The 17046-nt window shown below is 37.3% G+C and overlaps 1 protein-coding gene across 3 annotated transcripts in view; it reads left to right on the forward strand.

Annotated features, from left to right (window-relative positions):
• Nucleotides 1-17046, forward strand: part of WDPCP (WD repeat containing planar cell polarity effector) — a 515554-nt gene that overhangs the window by 488571 nt on the left and 9937 nt on the right. For 2 of the 3 annotated variants that reach the window (XM_055241570.2, XM_055241573.2), the window contains one exon: nt 11988-14442. The exons of the other annotated variant lie outside the window; for it this stretch is intronic. In XM_055241570.2, coding sequence (XP_055097545.1) covers nt 11988-12038 — 51 coding nt within the window. In that variant the 3' untranslated portion in view covers nt 12039-14442. Of the gene's footprint in view, nt 1-11987; nt 14443-17046 lie in introns of those variants that run through there. 3 annotated transcript variants of the gene reach the window in all.

Genomic DNA, 17046 nt, shown 5'->3' on the forward strand with positions numbered 1-17046 from the left:
TAGTTGACTCACAGTTCTGCATAGCTGGGGAGACCTCAGGAACCTTATAATCATGGCAAAAGGCAAAGGAGAAGCAGACAGGACAGAGTGAATGCCAGCAGGGGAAATGCCAGACGCTTATAAAACCATCAAATCTTATGAGAACTCATCACTATCATAAGAACGGCATGGGGAAAACTGCCCCCATGATTCAGTTACCTCCACTTGGTCCCACCCTTGACACATGGGAATTATTACAATTCAAGATGAGATTTGGGTGGGGACACAGAGCCAAATCATATCACCATCCCTTGAACCAAAATGAACAAGGCTGACCTTATTTGCAACATTCTAACTTGTCTACAGGCTGCCTGAAGAATTGATCCCTGATTCACCTAACTTAGATCTCTGCTAGGAGACAAGCATGGCCTTAATCTCAGATGAGGAGAAGCAGTAGTCATGGCTCAGGAAAGCTGCAGAGGGACTGACCCTACAGATTCCTAGGGCAAAAGATTATAGGTGGAGACATATGACAGACCATCAAGACCCCACAAAGATCTCTTGGGAAATTTAAGACAATTAAAAGCAGCCATCTATACAGAGATACAAAACACCACGAACAGGTCCAGGCAAGATGCATGCTCAGTAAAGACCTGAGAAGACCTTTAGCTTTCTCTTTGATGTGATCTCAAAATTCAGAAGCAAGGCCAAGATAATTAGGAAAGGACTTCCATGGCAAAGAGCCAGTCTACAGAGAATGGGAGAAGTAGCTGTTTTTGTTTTTGTTTTCAAATCCCCAACATAACTATTGTGAATTTAAAATCCCAAAATCACAATGCATAAAAAGAAACAGGGAAACATGGACCATTCAATAATAATAATAAATTGGCAGAAACTATCCCTGAAAAAATACAGGTATCAGACTTACTAGAAAAAGATTTTCAAACAATTGTTTTAAATATGTTCAAACAGTAAAGAACAACATGGACCCAGACCTAAAGGAAATCAGGTAAACTATATGAACAAAGGGGAATTTCAACAGAGATAGACATTATTAAAAGAACCAACCAGAAATTCTGGAAATGAAAAATATAATGGGCACACTGGGGATAGTCAAACTTAAAAATTCACTAGAGGGATTCAATAGCAGACTTGGACAGAAAGAATAAACAAGCTTAAAGATAACTTATTTGAAATTATCTAGTATGAGGTGCAAAAAGAACAAAAGAATAAAAAAGTGAACAGAGCTTAAGAGACACTATCAAGCAGAACAATATATCCATTATGAAGATCCCAGAAGGAGAAGACAATAAGAAAAAGGTAGGGAACTTATTTGAAATATAATGGCCAAAAACTTACCCAATCTGAGGACAGAAATAGACATATAAACTCAAGAAGCTCAAAAAACTCTTAAGTATAATAAACCCAAAGAGACACACAACAAGACACATTACAATCAAACTGCTGAAAGTCAAAGACAAAGAGATAATCTTGAGAGCTACAAGAGAAAAATGACTCATCACGTACAAGGGAGCCTAGTAAGATTATCAGCGAATTTCTCAGTATGAATCTTGCAGGCTAAAAAGGAATGGGAAAGTATATTCAAAAATATCAACTGGGCCGGGCGTGGTGGCTCACACTTGTAATCCCAGCACCTTGGGAGGCTGAGGCAGGCAGACCACTTGAGATCAGGAGTTCAAGACCAGCCTGGCCAACATGGTGAAACCCCATCTCTACTAAAAATACAAAATATTAGCCGGGCATGGTGGCACATGCCTGTAATCCCAGCTATTCGGGAGGCTGAGACAGGAGAATAGCTGGAACCTGGGAGGCGGAGGTTGCAGTGAGCCGAGATCGCACCACTGTACTCCAACCTGGGAGACAGAGCGAGACCCCATCTCAAAAAAAAAAAAAAAAAGAATACTATATCTAGCAGAACTGTCCTTCAAATGTGAAGAAATTATGACATTCCCAGATAAAAGATGTATAGTCAACACCACTAGATGTTCCCTACGAGATATGCTAAAGAGAGTCCTTCAAATTGAAACAAAAAGATACTAGACAGCTATACAAAGTCACATGAAAGTATAATGTTCTCCATTAAAGGTAAACATATAGGCAACTATAGAATCCTGTGTTATTATAATTCTGGTACATAAATCCACTTTTAATTCTTGTATAGAATCTATAAAATTGGCCAGGCGCGGTGGCTCATGCTTGTAATCCCAGTACTTTAGGAGGCCGAGGCGGGCGGATCACGAGGCCAGGAGATCGAGACCACGGTGAAACCCCGTCTCTACTAAAAATACAAAAAAATTAGCCGGGCATGGTGGCGGGCACCTGTAGTCCCAGCTACTCAGAGAGGCTGAGGCAGGAGAATGGCGTGAACCCAGGAGGCAGAGCTTGCAGTGAGCCGAGATAGCGCCACTGCACTCCAGCCTGAGTGGCAGAGCGACACTCCATCTCAAAAAAAAAAAAGAATCTATAAAATTACTCACACAAAAAAAACTATATATCTAATAAGTACACAATATATAAATATAAGTTTTAACAATAAAAATAGGAGGAACTGTAAAGGAGAATTTTTGTATGCTAATGAAGATTAGTTGTTATCAGTGTAACATAAATTGCATAAATTTGAAATGTGTTACGTAATCACAATGTTAGCCACCAAGAAAAATATCTATATAGCGCACACAAAAGGAAATGAAAAGGGAATCAAAATATGTCACTATAAAAAAAAAAAACAATGGATTACAAAGGGAGGGCAGTAAGAAAAGAAATGAGGGACCAAAAAGCCACAAGACATACAGAAAAGAGGTGACAAATCAGCAGTAGTAAATCCTTCCATGTCAATAATTACTTTAAATTTTAATAATCCAACTACTAGTCAAAAGACATATTGACTGAATGGATTTTTTTTTTAAAAATCTAACACTCTGCTGCACACAAGAGACTCATTTTAGATCCAACACATAAGCTGAAATGGAAAGGATGGAAAAAATATTTCATGTAAATAGTAACCACAAGAGAGCAGGGGTACCTATAATGGTATCAGATAAAAGACTTTCAATGAAAAATCATCACAAGAGACTAGGAAGGATAATATATGATTAAAGAGTCAATTCACCAAGATATAATGATTATAAATATGTATGCACCAAACATCAGAACTCTAAAATATATGAAGCAAACATTAACATAATTGAAGAAAGAAATAGACAGCAATGCAGTAATATTAGGAGACTTCAATAACCTGCTTTCAATAATCGATAGGACAACCAGACAGAAGATCAATAAGGACAACAGAAGACTTGAAAAACACTACAGATCAATTGGATGGAATAGACACATACAGAACTCTCCACTCAATTCCTATCAAAATCTCAATATATCTTTGCAGAAATAGAAAAAAAAATACTCATCCTTAAATTAGTACAGAAAATCAAGGGACCTTGAGAAGCCAAAACAATCTTGAAAACAAACAATAAAGTTGAAGAACTCACACTTTCTGACTTCAAAATTTACTGCAAAGCTACAGTAATCAAAATATGGTACTAGCATAAAGAGAGACATCTAGAACCATGGAACAGAATTGAGAACCTAAATAAAACCTTTGTATATGTGGATAAATGATTTCTGACAAGGGTGCCAAGACCATTTAATGGGGGAAAAGACATTCTTTTCATCAAATGTTGCTGGGAAAACAGGATGTCCATATGCAAAAGTATGAAGTTAGACTCATACCTTACACCATATACAAAAATCAACTCAAAATGTGTCAAAGATCTACACATGGGCCTAAAACTATAATTCTCTTGGAAGAAAACATAGAAGAAAATGTAGCATTGAATTTGGCAACGATTTCACAGGTAAGACACCAAAAGTACAGGCAATAAAAACAACAAAAAAACAGATCAATTAGACTTCATTAAAATTATTGTTTGTCCATCAAAGGATACTATCAACAGAGTAAAAAGGCAACCCACACAACAGGAGAAAAGACAGTTGGCCCTCTGTATCCATATGGGTTCCTCATCTGTGGATTCCACCAACAACAGATTGAAAACATTGGGAAAAAAACCATCTGTACTAAACATGTACAGACTTTTTTCTTGTAAATTATTCCCTAAATAATACAGTATAACAATGATTTACATAACAATTACATTGTATTAGGTATTATAAGTAATGCAGAGATTATTTAAAATGTATGTGAGGATATGTATAGATTAAATGCAAATACTATGCATTTAATATCAGGGACATAAGCATCTGCAGATTTTAGTATCTGTAGGGGGTCCTGGAATCAACCCCCACAAATACTGAGCGACAACTGTATTTGCAAATCACATATATAATAAGTGACAAATAACCAGAAGTATAGAAGAACTACAACCCAATAAAAAAAAATTTAATGTGCAAAGAACTTCCAAGATATACAAATGGACAAAAAGTACATGAAATGATGTTCAACATCACTAATTGTTAGAAAAATGCAGATCAAACCACAATGAGAAACTACTTTATATACATTGGGATGGCTATTATTTGATTTTAGCCAAAAGGCTGAGAAGCAATAAGATAGCCATTATCAAAAACAGAAAGCAAAAGTGTTGATAAGGATGTGGAGAAACTAGAACATTTGTACATTGCCAGTGGGAATATAAAATGGTGTTGCCCCTGTGGAAAACAGTATGGTAGTTCCTCAAAAAATTAAACATAAAACCATTATGTGATCCAGCAATTTTACTTCTGGTATACACCCCAAAGAATTGAAAGCAAGGACAAGAACAAATATTTTTACACCTATGTTCATAGCAATATTAGTCACAATACCCAAAAGGTGGAAACAATCAAAATGGCCATTGACAGATGAATAAACAAAAGGTGGTATATACATATAATGAAATATTATTCAGCCCTAAAAAGGGAATGAAGTTCTGATACCTGCTACAGCATGAATGAACTTTGCAGACATTATGCTAAGTGAAATGAGGCTCAAAAGGACAAATATTGTATTACTCCACTTATTTGAAGTACCTGGAATAGTCAAATTCTTACAGACACAATGTAGAACCCCGCACACAGTGGCTTACTCCTGTAATCCCAGCACTTTCAGAGGCCAAGGTGGGTGGATCACCTGAGGTCAGGAGTTCAAGACCAGCCTGACCAACACGGAGAAACCCCATCTCTAATAAAAATACAAAATTAGCAGGGCGTGGTGGCACATGCCTGTAATCCCAGCTACTCGAGAGGTTGAGGCAGGAGAATCACTTGAACCCAGGAGGCGGAGGTTGTGGTGAGCCGAGATTGTGCCACTGCACTCCAGCCTGGGCAACAAGAGCGAAATTCCATCTCAGAAAAGTAGAACAGTGGTTATCAGAGGCTTAAGGAAGTATGAAATAGGAAATTGTTACTTAATGAGTACAGAATTTCAGTTGGATGATGAAAAAGTTCTGGAGATGGAGAGCAGTGATGGTTACATGATGTGAATGTGCCTAATCCCACTGAAGTATACACTTAAAAAATAAAGTGGTAAATTTTATGTTACATATATTTTACCACAATAAAAAATAAAGGAAAGAAATGAAACCACTAGTGATTTAGTTACCTCTTGGGAACATTCTGGAAAAAATTTGTGCTAATGACAGAAATGGAAGGAAAAAGTTTTAATTATCTTTTAAACTTTAATAGGTAAGGTTATCTTGGGGCTACATGTTTGAGTGAGTTTCTAGGTATGGGGCATACCTCTTGTTTCCTCCCACTGACTTTGCTCATAGTCAAGGGTAATAAATCATGTAGTTACATATCTACATTGTCTTGTTTGTACTATTCATTGGCATACTGTCTGAAAGAAATCTTATATTTATTTATTCATTTTTTTCGAGGTGGAGTATCATCCTGTCACCCAGGCTGGAGTGCAGAAGTATGATCTCAGCTCACTGCAACCTCTGCCTCCCGGGTTCAAGTGATTCTCCTGCCTCAGCCTCCAGAGTAACTGGGATTACAGAAGCACGCCACCATACCTGGCTAATTTGTTTATTTTTAGAAGAGACAGGGTTTCACCATGTTGGCCAGGCTGGTCTTGAACTTCTGACCTGAAGTGATCCACCCGCCTTGACCTCCCAAAGTGCTGGGATTACAGTTGTGAGCCACCGTGCCAGGCCACAGAAATGTTTTATTTAGAAATGGCAGAAACCCATTCTTTTAATATGGAATTATGGTAGATACAGCAACCTGCTGCGCTTTCTGTTTTTACTATCACCCAGAGGGGAGTGATACACATAGAATAGAGAGTGTGTGTATATATATGTGTGTGTGTATGTGCGTGTATATAATATATATATGTGTATGTGCGTGCATATATATATATATATATATATATATACACGCACATACACATACACGGTATTTACATGTTGACAATTACATTAATAGAGCATCTTGAAGTATAAGTGTGTAACCTCTAAAAATGATAAAGTAGCAATTTTTGTGTTTGCTAGTACTTCTATCATAAGTTTATCAATTTGCTTGATGGAATACAGTATCTTCAAGTATTGGTTGAGATGGAGTAATTGATAAAACTATTCTCATTCTTTCCTCTAAAAATTGATTTTTAAAAAATATTTTAAGGCTGGGCGTGGTGGCTCACGCCTGTAATCCCAGCACTTTGGGAGGCCAAGGCGGGCGGATCACCAGGTCAGGAGATCAAGACCATTCTGGCCAACATGGTGAAACCCCGTCTCTACTAAAAATACAAAAAAAAATTAGCTGGGTATGGCGGCACATGCCTGTAGTCTCAGCTACTCGGGAGGCTGAGGCAGGAGAATTGCTTGAACCTGGAGGCGGAGACTGCAGTGAGCCAAGATTGTGCCACTGTACTCCAGCCTAGCGACAGAGCGAGACTCCATCTCAAAAAAAAAAAAAAAAGTTAAATATATCAACATACTTTATCTCAGTATTTATGATCTATTTACTTTCTGAAAGATTTGGGGCATTTCATTAAAGTATTTTATATATCATATCTAAAATAAATTATATACACAGCAAAAGTCAACTAAAAGTTGCAGGCCGGGCATGGTGACTTAGCCTGTAATCCTAGTGATTTGGGAGGCTAAGGCGAAAAGATCACCAGAGCCCAGTAGTTTGAGACTAGCTTGGGCAACACAGCAAGACCTTGTCTCTACAAAAATAAAAGTTTAAAAAAATTATCCAAGCATGGTGGTGCACACCTGTAGTCCCAGCTACTTGGGAGGCTGAGGCAAGATCACCTGAGCCCAGAAGTTTGAGCTGTAATTTTGCTGTGAGCTATAATTGTGCCACTGTTCTCCAGCCTGGGCAACAGAGCACGACCCTATCTCAAAAAAAAGAAAAGAAAAAAAAGTTGCAGAGTTATGTGATGTCGAATATCAGGCTGTTTTATACAAGTTAAAAGTGTGTTTAGCTCTGAATTTGGGAAGGCAAAGGCAAAAAAGTGAAATAGGTTTACTTTGAGAAGTATCACGTTATAACAGAAAGAATGAAGTATTATAAGCAAACTGTTTCAGTCCAATTTTGTTCCACTACCTCCTCACTGCTACACACCTCTATACTTGTTTCCTCATCTGTAAAATGAGAATAGTTATGTTTAATTTAGTAATATTACATGATTAATCTGTCAAATTAGGTAATGGAAAACCATTCTGTTCTAAAACACGGTTCATGATTATTGTTTTTATTGACTTTTTAACACATGCAAATAATAAATTTATCTAGATGGAAACACTTTTTCAGCATTCTATATTCACACTCAAGAATGTTTGTGCAGGCCAGGTGCATTGGCTTACACCTGTAATCCCAGCACTTTGGGAGGTCAAGGCAGGTGGATCACTTGAGGCCAGGAGTTCAAGACCAGCCTGGCCAAAATGGTGAAACCCTGTCTCTACAAAAAATACAAAAATAGCCTGGTGTGGTGGTGCATGCCTGTAATCCCAGCTACTTGGGAGGCTAGGGTGGGAAAATCACCTGAGTCTGGGAGATCAAGGCTGCATTGAGCCTTGATTGTACCACTACACTCCAGCCTGGGTGACAGAGTGAGACCTTATCTCAAAAAAAAAAAAAAAAAGCTTGTGTAAAAAAAAACTGAAAAGCAGCCCGGCGAGGTGGCTCACACCTGTAATCCCAGCACTTTGGGAGGCCAAGGTGGGGAGATCGCCTGAGGTCAAGAGTTCAAGACCAGCCCGGCCAACACGGCAAAACCCCATCTCTACTAAAAATACAAAAAAAATTAGCCAGATGTGGTGGCATGCACCTGTAGTCTCAGCTACTCAGGAGGCTGAGGCAGGGAGAACTGCTTGAACCCGGGAAGTGGAGGTTGCAGTGAGCCGAGATCACACCACTGCACTCCAACCTGGGCAACGGAGCAAGACACTGTCTTATTAAATAAAAAAAAAAAAAAAAAAAAACTGAAAAGCAACCTGGGTGTGATAGTGTATCCCTACAGTCCCAGCTCCTCTGGAGGCTGAGGTAGCAGAACTGCTTGAGCCCAGGAATTTTAGGCCAGCGTGGAGAACCTAGCAAGACCCAATCTCTAAATTTTTAACTGAAAAACAAACTAAACATGTCTTAAGAGTTTTGCAAAGGATAGACATTCTAGTCACATAGATGTTTCTTATTATAACTCTTCTTTATAAGGTGAAATACTTAAATTAAATCATAATTCACTAAAGGCATTCCTGTGGAAAGGTGAAATGACAAGTTCTAAGTACATTCCTTTCTGATGGCTTACTTAACACAGAAGTTATAAAGTTAGTTTAGCTTATCTATCAACTTGTCTCTAGTATGTACCAGAAGCCTCAAGCCAACCTTTGGCAAGTGCTAGACTATAGTCAGTTTGAGACTGCATTTTCTACAAAAAATGTCAAGTACCAAACTCTGCAATGTTGATGAAAAAGAAACCTATATATGATACCAAATATGCAAGAAGCAGAGTTCAATTTCACAATGTTCAGTAGTGAAACTTGAATAGAGCTGGTCAACTTACTCAGAAAAGCGTCTCCTGCCACACAGGGTGGGCCACTAGGTAGCATGCTTATAAGCAAAAGCCTTGAATGATAGGAATAGGGAATCAGAGAAGTTAATCATAAAGCAGTCTGTGGAACTAGTATTGTTAGTACATTAAAAAACTATAGTGGAAAAAAAAACACTTTACAGAGAAATAAGAACAAAATTATAATCCCAACTCTGCCACTAACTGACTTTGGACAAAACACTTAACCCATATGAGCCTCAACTTGTTCATCTATAAAATAAAAGAATTTCAGATTAGGGAGTTTTAAGATTTCTTCCATGTCTAAAATATTATACTTCTGGGATTTAATTATTATTAAACCAAATCAGAAACTTCAAGAGAGACTATTAGTAACACAGAGGAAACCTGACATAATAAACTGAGATGATCACTTACTGTATTAAAATTTAAAAATCTGTATTAAGTGAGCCACAGGTCAAAGTCCAGTTTATAACAAAGCAAAGCTTAATTTGTCTGCTGAATTTACTTACAAAAGTCTGTGTACATTTAAAGGAAAGTGACCTGATATCACCCAATATTAGGTAACAGCAAAAGGGTGTGGCTCAGAAAATGCACTTAACCACATGTAGAAAGCAATGAGGGACTGGGGAAAACCCTTTTGTTGCTGTAAAATTACTACAAGAATTAACATGTAGTTTCATTCAGTCAAGGCTGAGCACAATTTCAACACATTAAAAAAAGATGAAGATCAATCTTCCTTGGAACCACAACTTCCTATTATTGAACAAAATCACCTCCTCCCAAACTAGGAAACAAGCAAAGCAAAACTACCAATTCTACAGTGTTTATCCAGAAGCTTAAAATTTCATAAGTTTTTGGTCCAATAATTCTATTTCTACAGTTCTATACCAAGGAAATAATCCTACAAACAGAAAAAAAAAAAACTTCATGCCTAAGAATATCTATCATAGGGTTATTTATGAAAAAGAAGAAATTGGAAACAATGTAAATTTATCCAGAAAAGGAGTGGTTAAATAAAGCTATAGTATTTAATGGAATAATAAAATTCAGCCATTAAAAACAGACTATGTGGGAACATTAAAAAGTTTTGAAGTGTTGTGAGGCCAAAAAAAAAAAAAGAAAAGAAAAAGATACAGAATTATATATGCAATATAATTCAAGCTGTGTTTAAAATAAATAAATAAAACATATATGTGGAGAAAAAGAGACTAGAAGCAAATTCATGTTAACTTTAGTTTTGTATAACTGGTAGGACTATGGGTAAATTTTCATACTTTTCTGTTTTCCAAATTTTATTTAATGATTATGTTTACTTCAAATAATGTTTAAAAACTTGAATGTAAAATAAATTATTTTATAAATCTTCAAAATATCCCTCTAAGGTACGTAGAGTATAAGTCAAGGTTATATAGCAATGGAAACCTTGGAAATGCCCTGAAGTCTTTTTAAAATGCAATGGATTTTAAAGGAAATCCTCCAAAGGAATATTTTTTGTTTTGTTTTTTTTTAAATCCTGGAAGATCTTGAGAAGTTAATTCTATGATTCTTACTTTTTAAAATGTAATTCCTAAGGTAAGAGAGGATTAAATCATGGATAGAAGACACTACATAACATCAACAACATGGCTGAACGACACGATAGTTCTTAGGTATGCCATCAGCCTTCTAGCAACAAGTATATCTAGATATTAAGAAAATAAAATAATTTACCTAGGATCTCTGCCAGTTGATGAACAAGGCCAAAACCTAACTCATTTTCTCAATGACCATTCTCATGGTATAGAAACTAGACTTTGGTATGGTAGTTTATAAGCCAAGAGTTGAAGCTTATGTTTTAAAAATGACAGTGCTTAGTTTTCTTTTTAAATTGAAAGCTACCTAAAAGCCTGGAACTTGCCAGCACACACTCAAGCCTCAGGCACTATTAAATTACGCATTCTTCTTGCTACCTGTTTTTCCAGGTTTTTTTTTTTTTTTTTCGATTTTGTGTACATCAAGATCTACAGGCACATACCTACATACATGTGTTGCCCTTAATTTTTAGCCGCATATCTGTTTCCTTTGAGATGTGACTACTTAAAATAGTACAAATGCAGACTTTCTGAAAGGCTTCTCTTAGTAAAAATAACTTTTAAGATATAACTTACAGAATAACTTTAAATTTATTTTTTAAAATTATTTTCACCTATACTTTAAGTAAAATGTCTCCAATTATGACATGATAGTGTAAGTGCTGTTATCCCTACTCTCTTTACCTTTTACTTTTACCATTTCAACTCTAAGTAGGTTATCTTCAAATTTTACAAACTGTCCCCACTGTATTATTTTTCACATAATATCACTCATCTTTAGTCTTATCTTCACACATCATCCAACTTCAGAAGCCCATAAGATCTTCTGTTTTTCTGTAACTGACAGGGATGGGCGGAAAGTGCAAAAGAAAGAATAACAAATGGGAAATAGATAAAGTTGTTGTTAATATTTCTTTGCAGCTGCATAAAATTTTATGAAAGTCTTATAAAACCACAATCTTTTCTATTTTATAAACCATTATCTCAAGAGCCATTATCAAATACTCAGTAAAACACCAAAATTAGGAAATATATGCTATATAATACCTTTTAGAACACACAGTATTTTAAAATCACACTGTAGAATCCAAATGATGACCCACAGTTTGCAATTTTTCATTGGAGGAACCCTCAGATGCTTCTAAATTTCAATTAACATCCTGTCCTTTCTTTGCCTTTTAATGCTTATTATTTCTTGACTAGTTTTTATGAATATCGTATCAAAATTTTGATGACCAAGTCAGGTAAGTATACAGTTCTCTTATGTAGCTATGTGCAGTACATTTTAAACTATCTTATTTTGTTTCACTATTTTTAAGTACTTAAAAATAATAAAGATACAAATGTTAAGTCAGTAACTTTTTACTCTGCTTAAACATTATTTTTTATTTGTTTATTTGCAGGATATCAGAGATGGTAGTTCTCTCAAAATGATTCACTTTGGTCTGGTGTAAATATTAAGAAAAAAAGAAAACTGCCTGCTTCGTATCTAAACTTTTTCATGGCCTGATACAGACTTAAAATCCCCTGTGTGGATTTTTAACAAAAGACAGTATGAATCACATAAATTACTTAAGAGTTTTGAGTTGAGTGTTTTCAAAATAAAGTTTTATTATTTCAAAAACATGCAGCATAACAGCAAAGTGATCCTAAGTAAAAGTCTTTAACCTACTTATTTTCAATAATGTAAAATTTTGAAAGTGTCTCAAATTGTATGTTAATTAGGTGCTACAAAAATAGAATATTTAAACTTTGTTCTCCCAGGTACTTTAAAAAAGGGGCAGTAGGGGGCAGGCATAGTGCTCATGCCTGTAGTCCCAGTGGTTTAGGAGGCCAAGGCTGAAGGATCTCTTGAGCCCAGGAGTTCAAGACTAGCCTGTGCAACATAGTGAAACGCTGTCTCTAGAAAAAATTTTAAAAATTAGCCAGGCATGGTGGTACATGCTTGTGAAGCTGAGGCAGAAGAACTGCTTGAGCCCAGGAGTTCAAGGCTACAGTGAGCTGTGATCGCGCCACTGCACTCTAACCTGGGCAACAGAGAGTGACCCTGTCTCCAAAAGAAAAAAAAGAAAGTCCTCTTCTGCTCTTGTTTACATTATTAATTTACATTACAAATACAGTATTTATTATGCAAATTTTCAGCCCAGACCCACTGTTAGAAGACAATTCTCCATGGTTCTCTCAAATTACTGCTATGAGTAATTTGCCCTGACTGCCCCTTAGAACACAGATACTGTTTTCCCTCTGGAGAAAGGCGCAGGCATGCTTATCAACTTTTCTTTGAGATTTGAGTTCTTTAAGCTCAGAATGCCTCTCCTTTACACTGCCCATTGAGTGTGCAGGTGTCATCTCTTGACATTGTTCTATAGGAATAGGGCTCAGAGAATCCATGAAGAAAAGAAAAAAATGCCGATACCCTGGTTACTATCATTTGTCTCTGACTCAGGAGTCTCATGTCTTCTAACAGCACTCATGAAACTATAGTGTGGTAACTTGTTAGCTAGTAAGTAGGGTAAAATCTCATACCCTTCACAGTTATTGACACCCATTCTTTAGCAGATAACTGGTATTTCACAATTATAGACATCTATAGGCCAGGCACGGTGGCTCATGCCTGTAATCCCAGCACTTTGGGAGGCCGAGGCGGGCGAATCACGAGGTCAGGAGATGGAAACCATCCTAGACAACATGGTGAAACCCCGTCTCTACTAAAAATAAAAAAAAAATAAAAAAAAAATTAGCCAGGCGTGATAGCGTACACCTGTAGTCCCAGCGACTTGGGAGGCTGAAGCAGGAGAATGGCGTGAACCCGGGGGGCGGAGGTTGCAGTGAGCTGAGATCATGCCATTACACTCCAGCCTGGGTGACAAAGTAAGACTCCGTCTCAAAAAAAAAAAAAAAAAAAAATTATAGACATCTATGATAATCAACATTGTTTAATATTAGACAATAATTACATTATATAAATCTTAGATTTCAAAGTTAATCAGACTGAAGGCTTTTATACTTCAAATTTTTCTTTCTACTTCCCATTTATCTGTACCTCTACCAGAGGGTATGACAAAAGAAGGTGAAACTCAAATTAGATTTTTCATTTTGTTATTGCTCTGAAAAAATTTTAATAATGCATAACATGTAAGCCAAACTGAGTTACCAGCAAATTTTCATTCTCCTATTCCCAACCTTCTTTATCACACAGATAATCAAAAGTTAACTACTTTTTAGAGAAAAAATTTTATTCAAAAAAATAGGGTTTTGTCAAGATTGCAAAATTTTCTCCAGATTTTCTGGGTAAATAGTCATTAACCCAAAATACCTTTCCTGTGAGATATTAAATATAAAATATGGATATTGATACATCTATGTTGTTCTACATAATAATAATAATAATGAAAATGTTTGCCAGTTATGTAGGTGAAAATTAAACAAATCATAGTTCTTAAAGTACCCATTTTCCCCACTTCACATACGTCTAGAAAAATTAAATGTACAGAAAACCAAGTTTAGATAGTAAGAATATATTATGAATGATCTTTGATAATGTCCATGATTTATAAATGCTGTTATTTCCCAGATGTTGTAAATCTGAGAATATTAATTAAATTGATATTCCTGCTTTGCTAGAACCTGAAAGGATTATGAAGGGGCTACCATAGCTCTAAAGTAAGAAGAGTGGTATAGGCAGGAACAGCTAGGTAGTATCTGTCCTAGCACTGACAGGTTCACAGGTTGGCCTTCAGGAATAGACCCATGAGCTTTTTCAACTATTTTCCAGATTTCTCAGATCTGAAGTAATTTCCACAGTAATTTATATTAGCTGTCACATTGTGTCTTATTGCTAGAATAAACTTTGGAATGTTAATGTCTAAAAGTTTTTGCTTCATTAAAAGGCTGTGTAACCAAAACTTGGTATTATACTTTCTTCTTACTATCTTGAAATGTTTGTTAAGGAGTTAAAATTATACCACCGTCTACTGAGAGTTTGATCAGTGCTACAACACATATAGCCCTGTGCCAGACACTGTACATAGGGATTCTCAATGAAAAGTCCCCTGAAACTCAGTGAGGAAGATACATCATCATCATCATGATCCCTACTCTATTGATGAAGAAACCTGATGAGCCTTCTAGCACCAGGTGTCACCTAGAAAGGACAGAGGGGCCTGGCCTCCCCTCCCACAATGTGCCAAGTGGAGTTTGAGCTGGCCCACACTGCCCTCAAGCAGCTGAAGGGTACTGTGTGCGATCAGGAGAAAACTGCTGGTGTATAGCTTCTATAAACAGCCCACCCAGAGCGACTGCAACATCCCTGCCCCTTCAGCCTCAGATGTGAAAGCCAAGGCCAAGTAGGAGGCATGGAATGTGAACAAAGGGATGTCTAAGATGGACACCATGAGGATCTACTGCCAAAGAAGAAAAGCTGAAGAAGAATGAGGCTGGCTAAGGACACATTAGCAAACACAAGGAAGCAGCATGGCTCCTCTGGTACAGAATGCTCTTCCTTAAAAACCTTGATGGCGAAAAGTCCTGAAACAATAGCAAGTTTAGCTGAGACATCAATAAATCACTTAAACTGCATGAGAGTGACCGTCTGCTGCTGGAAAAGAGAAACACAGTGACTGTGAGTGCTCGGGAGCTGTCCAAATGTACAAACTGGTTTTTTGTATGGTTTTGAGTGAAGTTCCCAGCTTTCCTATTATAAGAGTTAGGTAGGCATTTGGCAGGAGTAGAGGGGTTAGGGGGAAAATGTGCTGTAGAAATGCCCAAGGGCTGAGGTCAGTGAGACCATTCTCCAGTGACAGCCTCTTGGGAGGCTGAGGCTCCAACCCTTTACCCCTTCAGGGTTGATTCACTAATAACCCAACACTACAAGGGGAAAAGGACTCTGTCCTCCAAAAAGCTGAAGTCAAGTCCAAAAGGCCCCATTGGCACACAGGCCCTAAAAAGTTAAATGTTTTTAGGGAGACCAAGTTTTTAGTGATAATGTGGTGAAACAATTGATGCAGCACAACACAGCAGATGAGAAACAATGGAGCACATAGTGTCAAAATACCAGCCTCAGAAAGACTCATCTATGGCCTAGCAACCAAAATTTTTTTTTTTTTTTTTTAATTACACTTTAGGGTTTTAGGGTACATGTGCACAATGTGCAGGTTTGTTACATATGTATCCATATGCCATGTTGATTTCCTGCACCCATTAACTCGTCATTTAGCATTAGGTGTATCTCCTAATGCTGTCCCTCCCCCCTCCCCCCACCCCACAACAGTCCCCGGAGCGTGATGTTCCCCTTCCTGTGTCCATGAGTTCTCATTGTTCAATTCCCACCTATGAGTGAGAACATGCGGTGTTTGGTACTGGGTATATACCCAAAGGACTATAAATCATGCTGCTATAAAGACACATGCACACGTATGTTTATTGCGGCACTATTCACAATAGCAAAGAGTTGGAACCAACCCAAATGTCCAACAACGATAGACTGGATTAAGAAAATGTGGCACATATACACCATGGAATACTATGCAGCCATAAAAAATGATGAGTTCATGTCCTTTGTAGAGACATGGATGAAACTGGAAAACATCATTCTCAGTAAACTATCGCAAGGACAAAAAACCAAAATTTTTTTGAGGTTATTCTGCTCCTAACTCTGGTTTCTGCTTGGGGATGTTTGTGGAACAATATGCATATGTATGTATATGTGGGATTTGTTACAAGAACACAACATACCCCTCGACCTATGCAAGAGCCAGAGTGTCTAAGCCCAACTTCTACTCCTCACTGTTAGTTATCGTGGAGGCATCATTGCACAACCAATATGCCTGGTGGCTGGAGTATAGACTGCTAAATGGTATTCAGCAAAGCAGGTCTATAGTGACATGAGATTTCCTGGTACTTCTTCCTTAATTAAAAATTATATTCATAGATCATGACATCAGGTCAGTTCCAGTTCTTGCTGGGAACAATAATAGAAACAACAACCGTAAAGACTTTAGAGAACAGACCGGGCATGGTGGCTTACGCCTGTAATCCCAGCACTTTGGGAGGCCAAGGTGGATGGATCATGAGGTCAGGAGATCAAGACCATCCTGGCTAACATGGTGAAACCCCGTTTCTACTAAAAATACAAAAAAAAAAAATTAGCTGGGTGTGGTGGCACGTGCCTGTAGTCCAAGCTACTTGGGAGACTGGGGCATGAGAATCGCTTGAACCCAGAAGGCAGAGGTTGCAGTGAGCCGAGATGCCACTGGCCTCCAGCCTGGGAGACAGAGTGAGACTCCATCTCCAAAAAAAAAAAAAAAAAAAAAAAGACTTCAGAGAACAAAGGCAACCAAACCTCACCATGTATCTTCAAGATATTCTGTTCACATATACATATTTGCAGGGAGTTACTATAGACAAAGTACATTACTTAAGAATGAAGCCTACCCAGGGCATCACAACAACTAAAGAACTATT

This window comes from Symphalangus syndactylus, chromosome 14, assembly GCF_028878055.3.
Source record: "Symphalangus syndactylus isolate Jambi chromosome 14, NHGRI_mSymSyn1-v2.1_pri, whole genome shotgun sequence".
Taxonomy (NCBI): Eukaryota; Metazoa; Chordata; class Mammalia; order Primates; family Hylobatidae; genus Symphalangus; species Symphalangus syndactylus.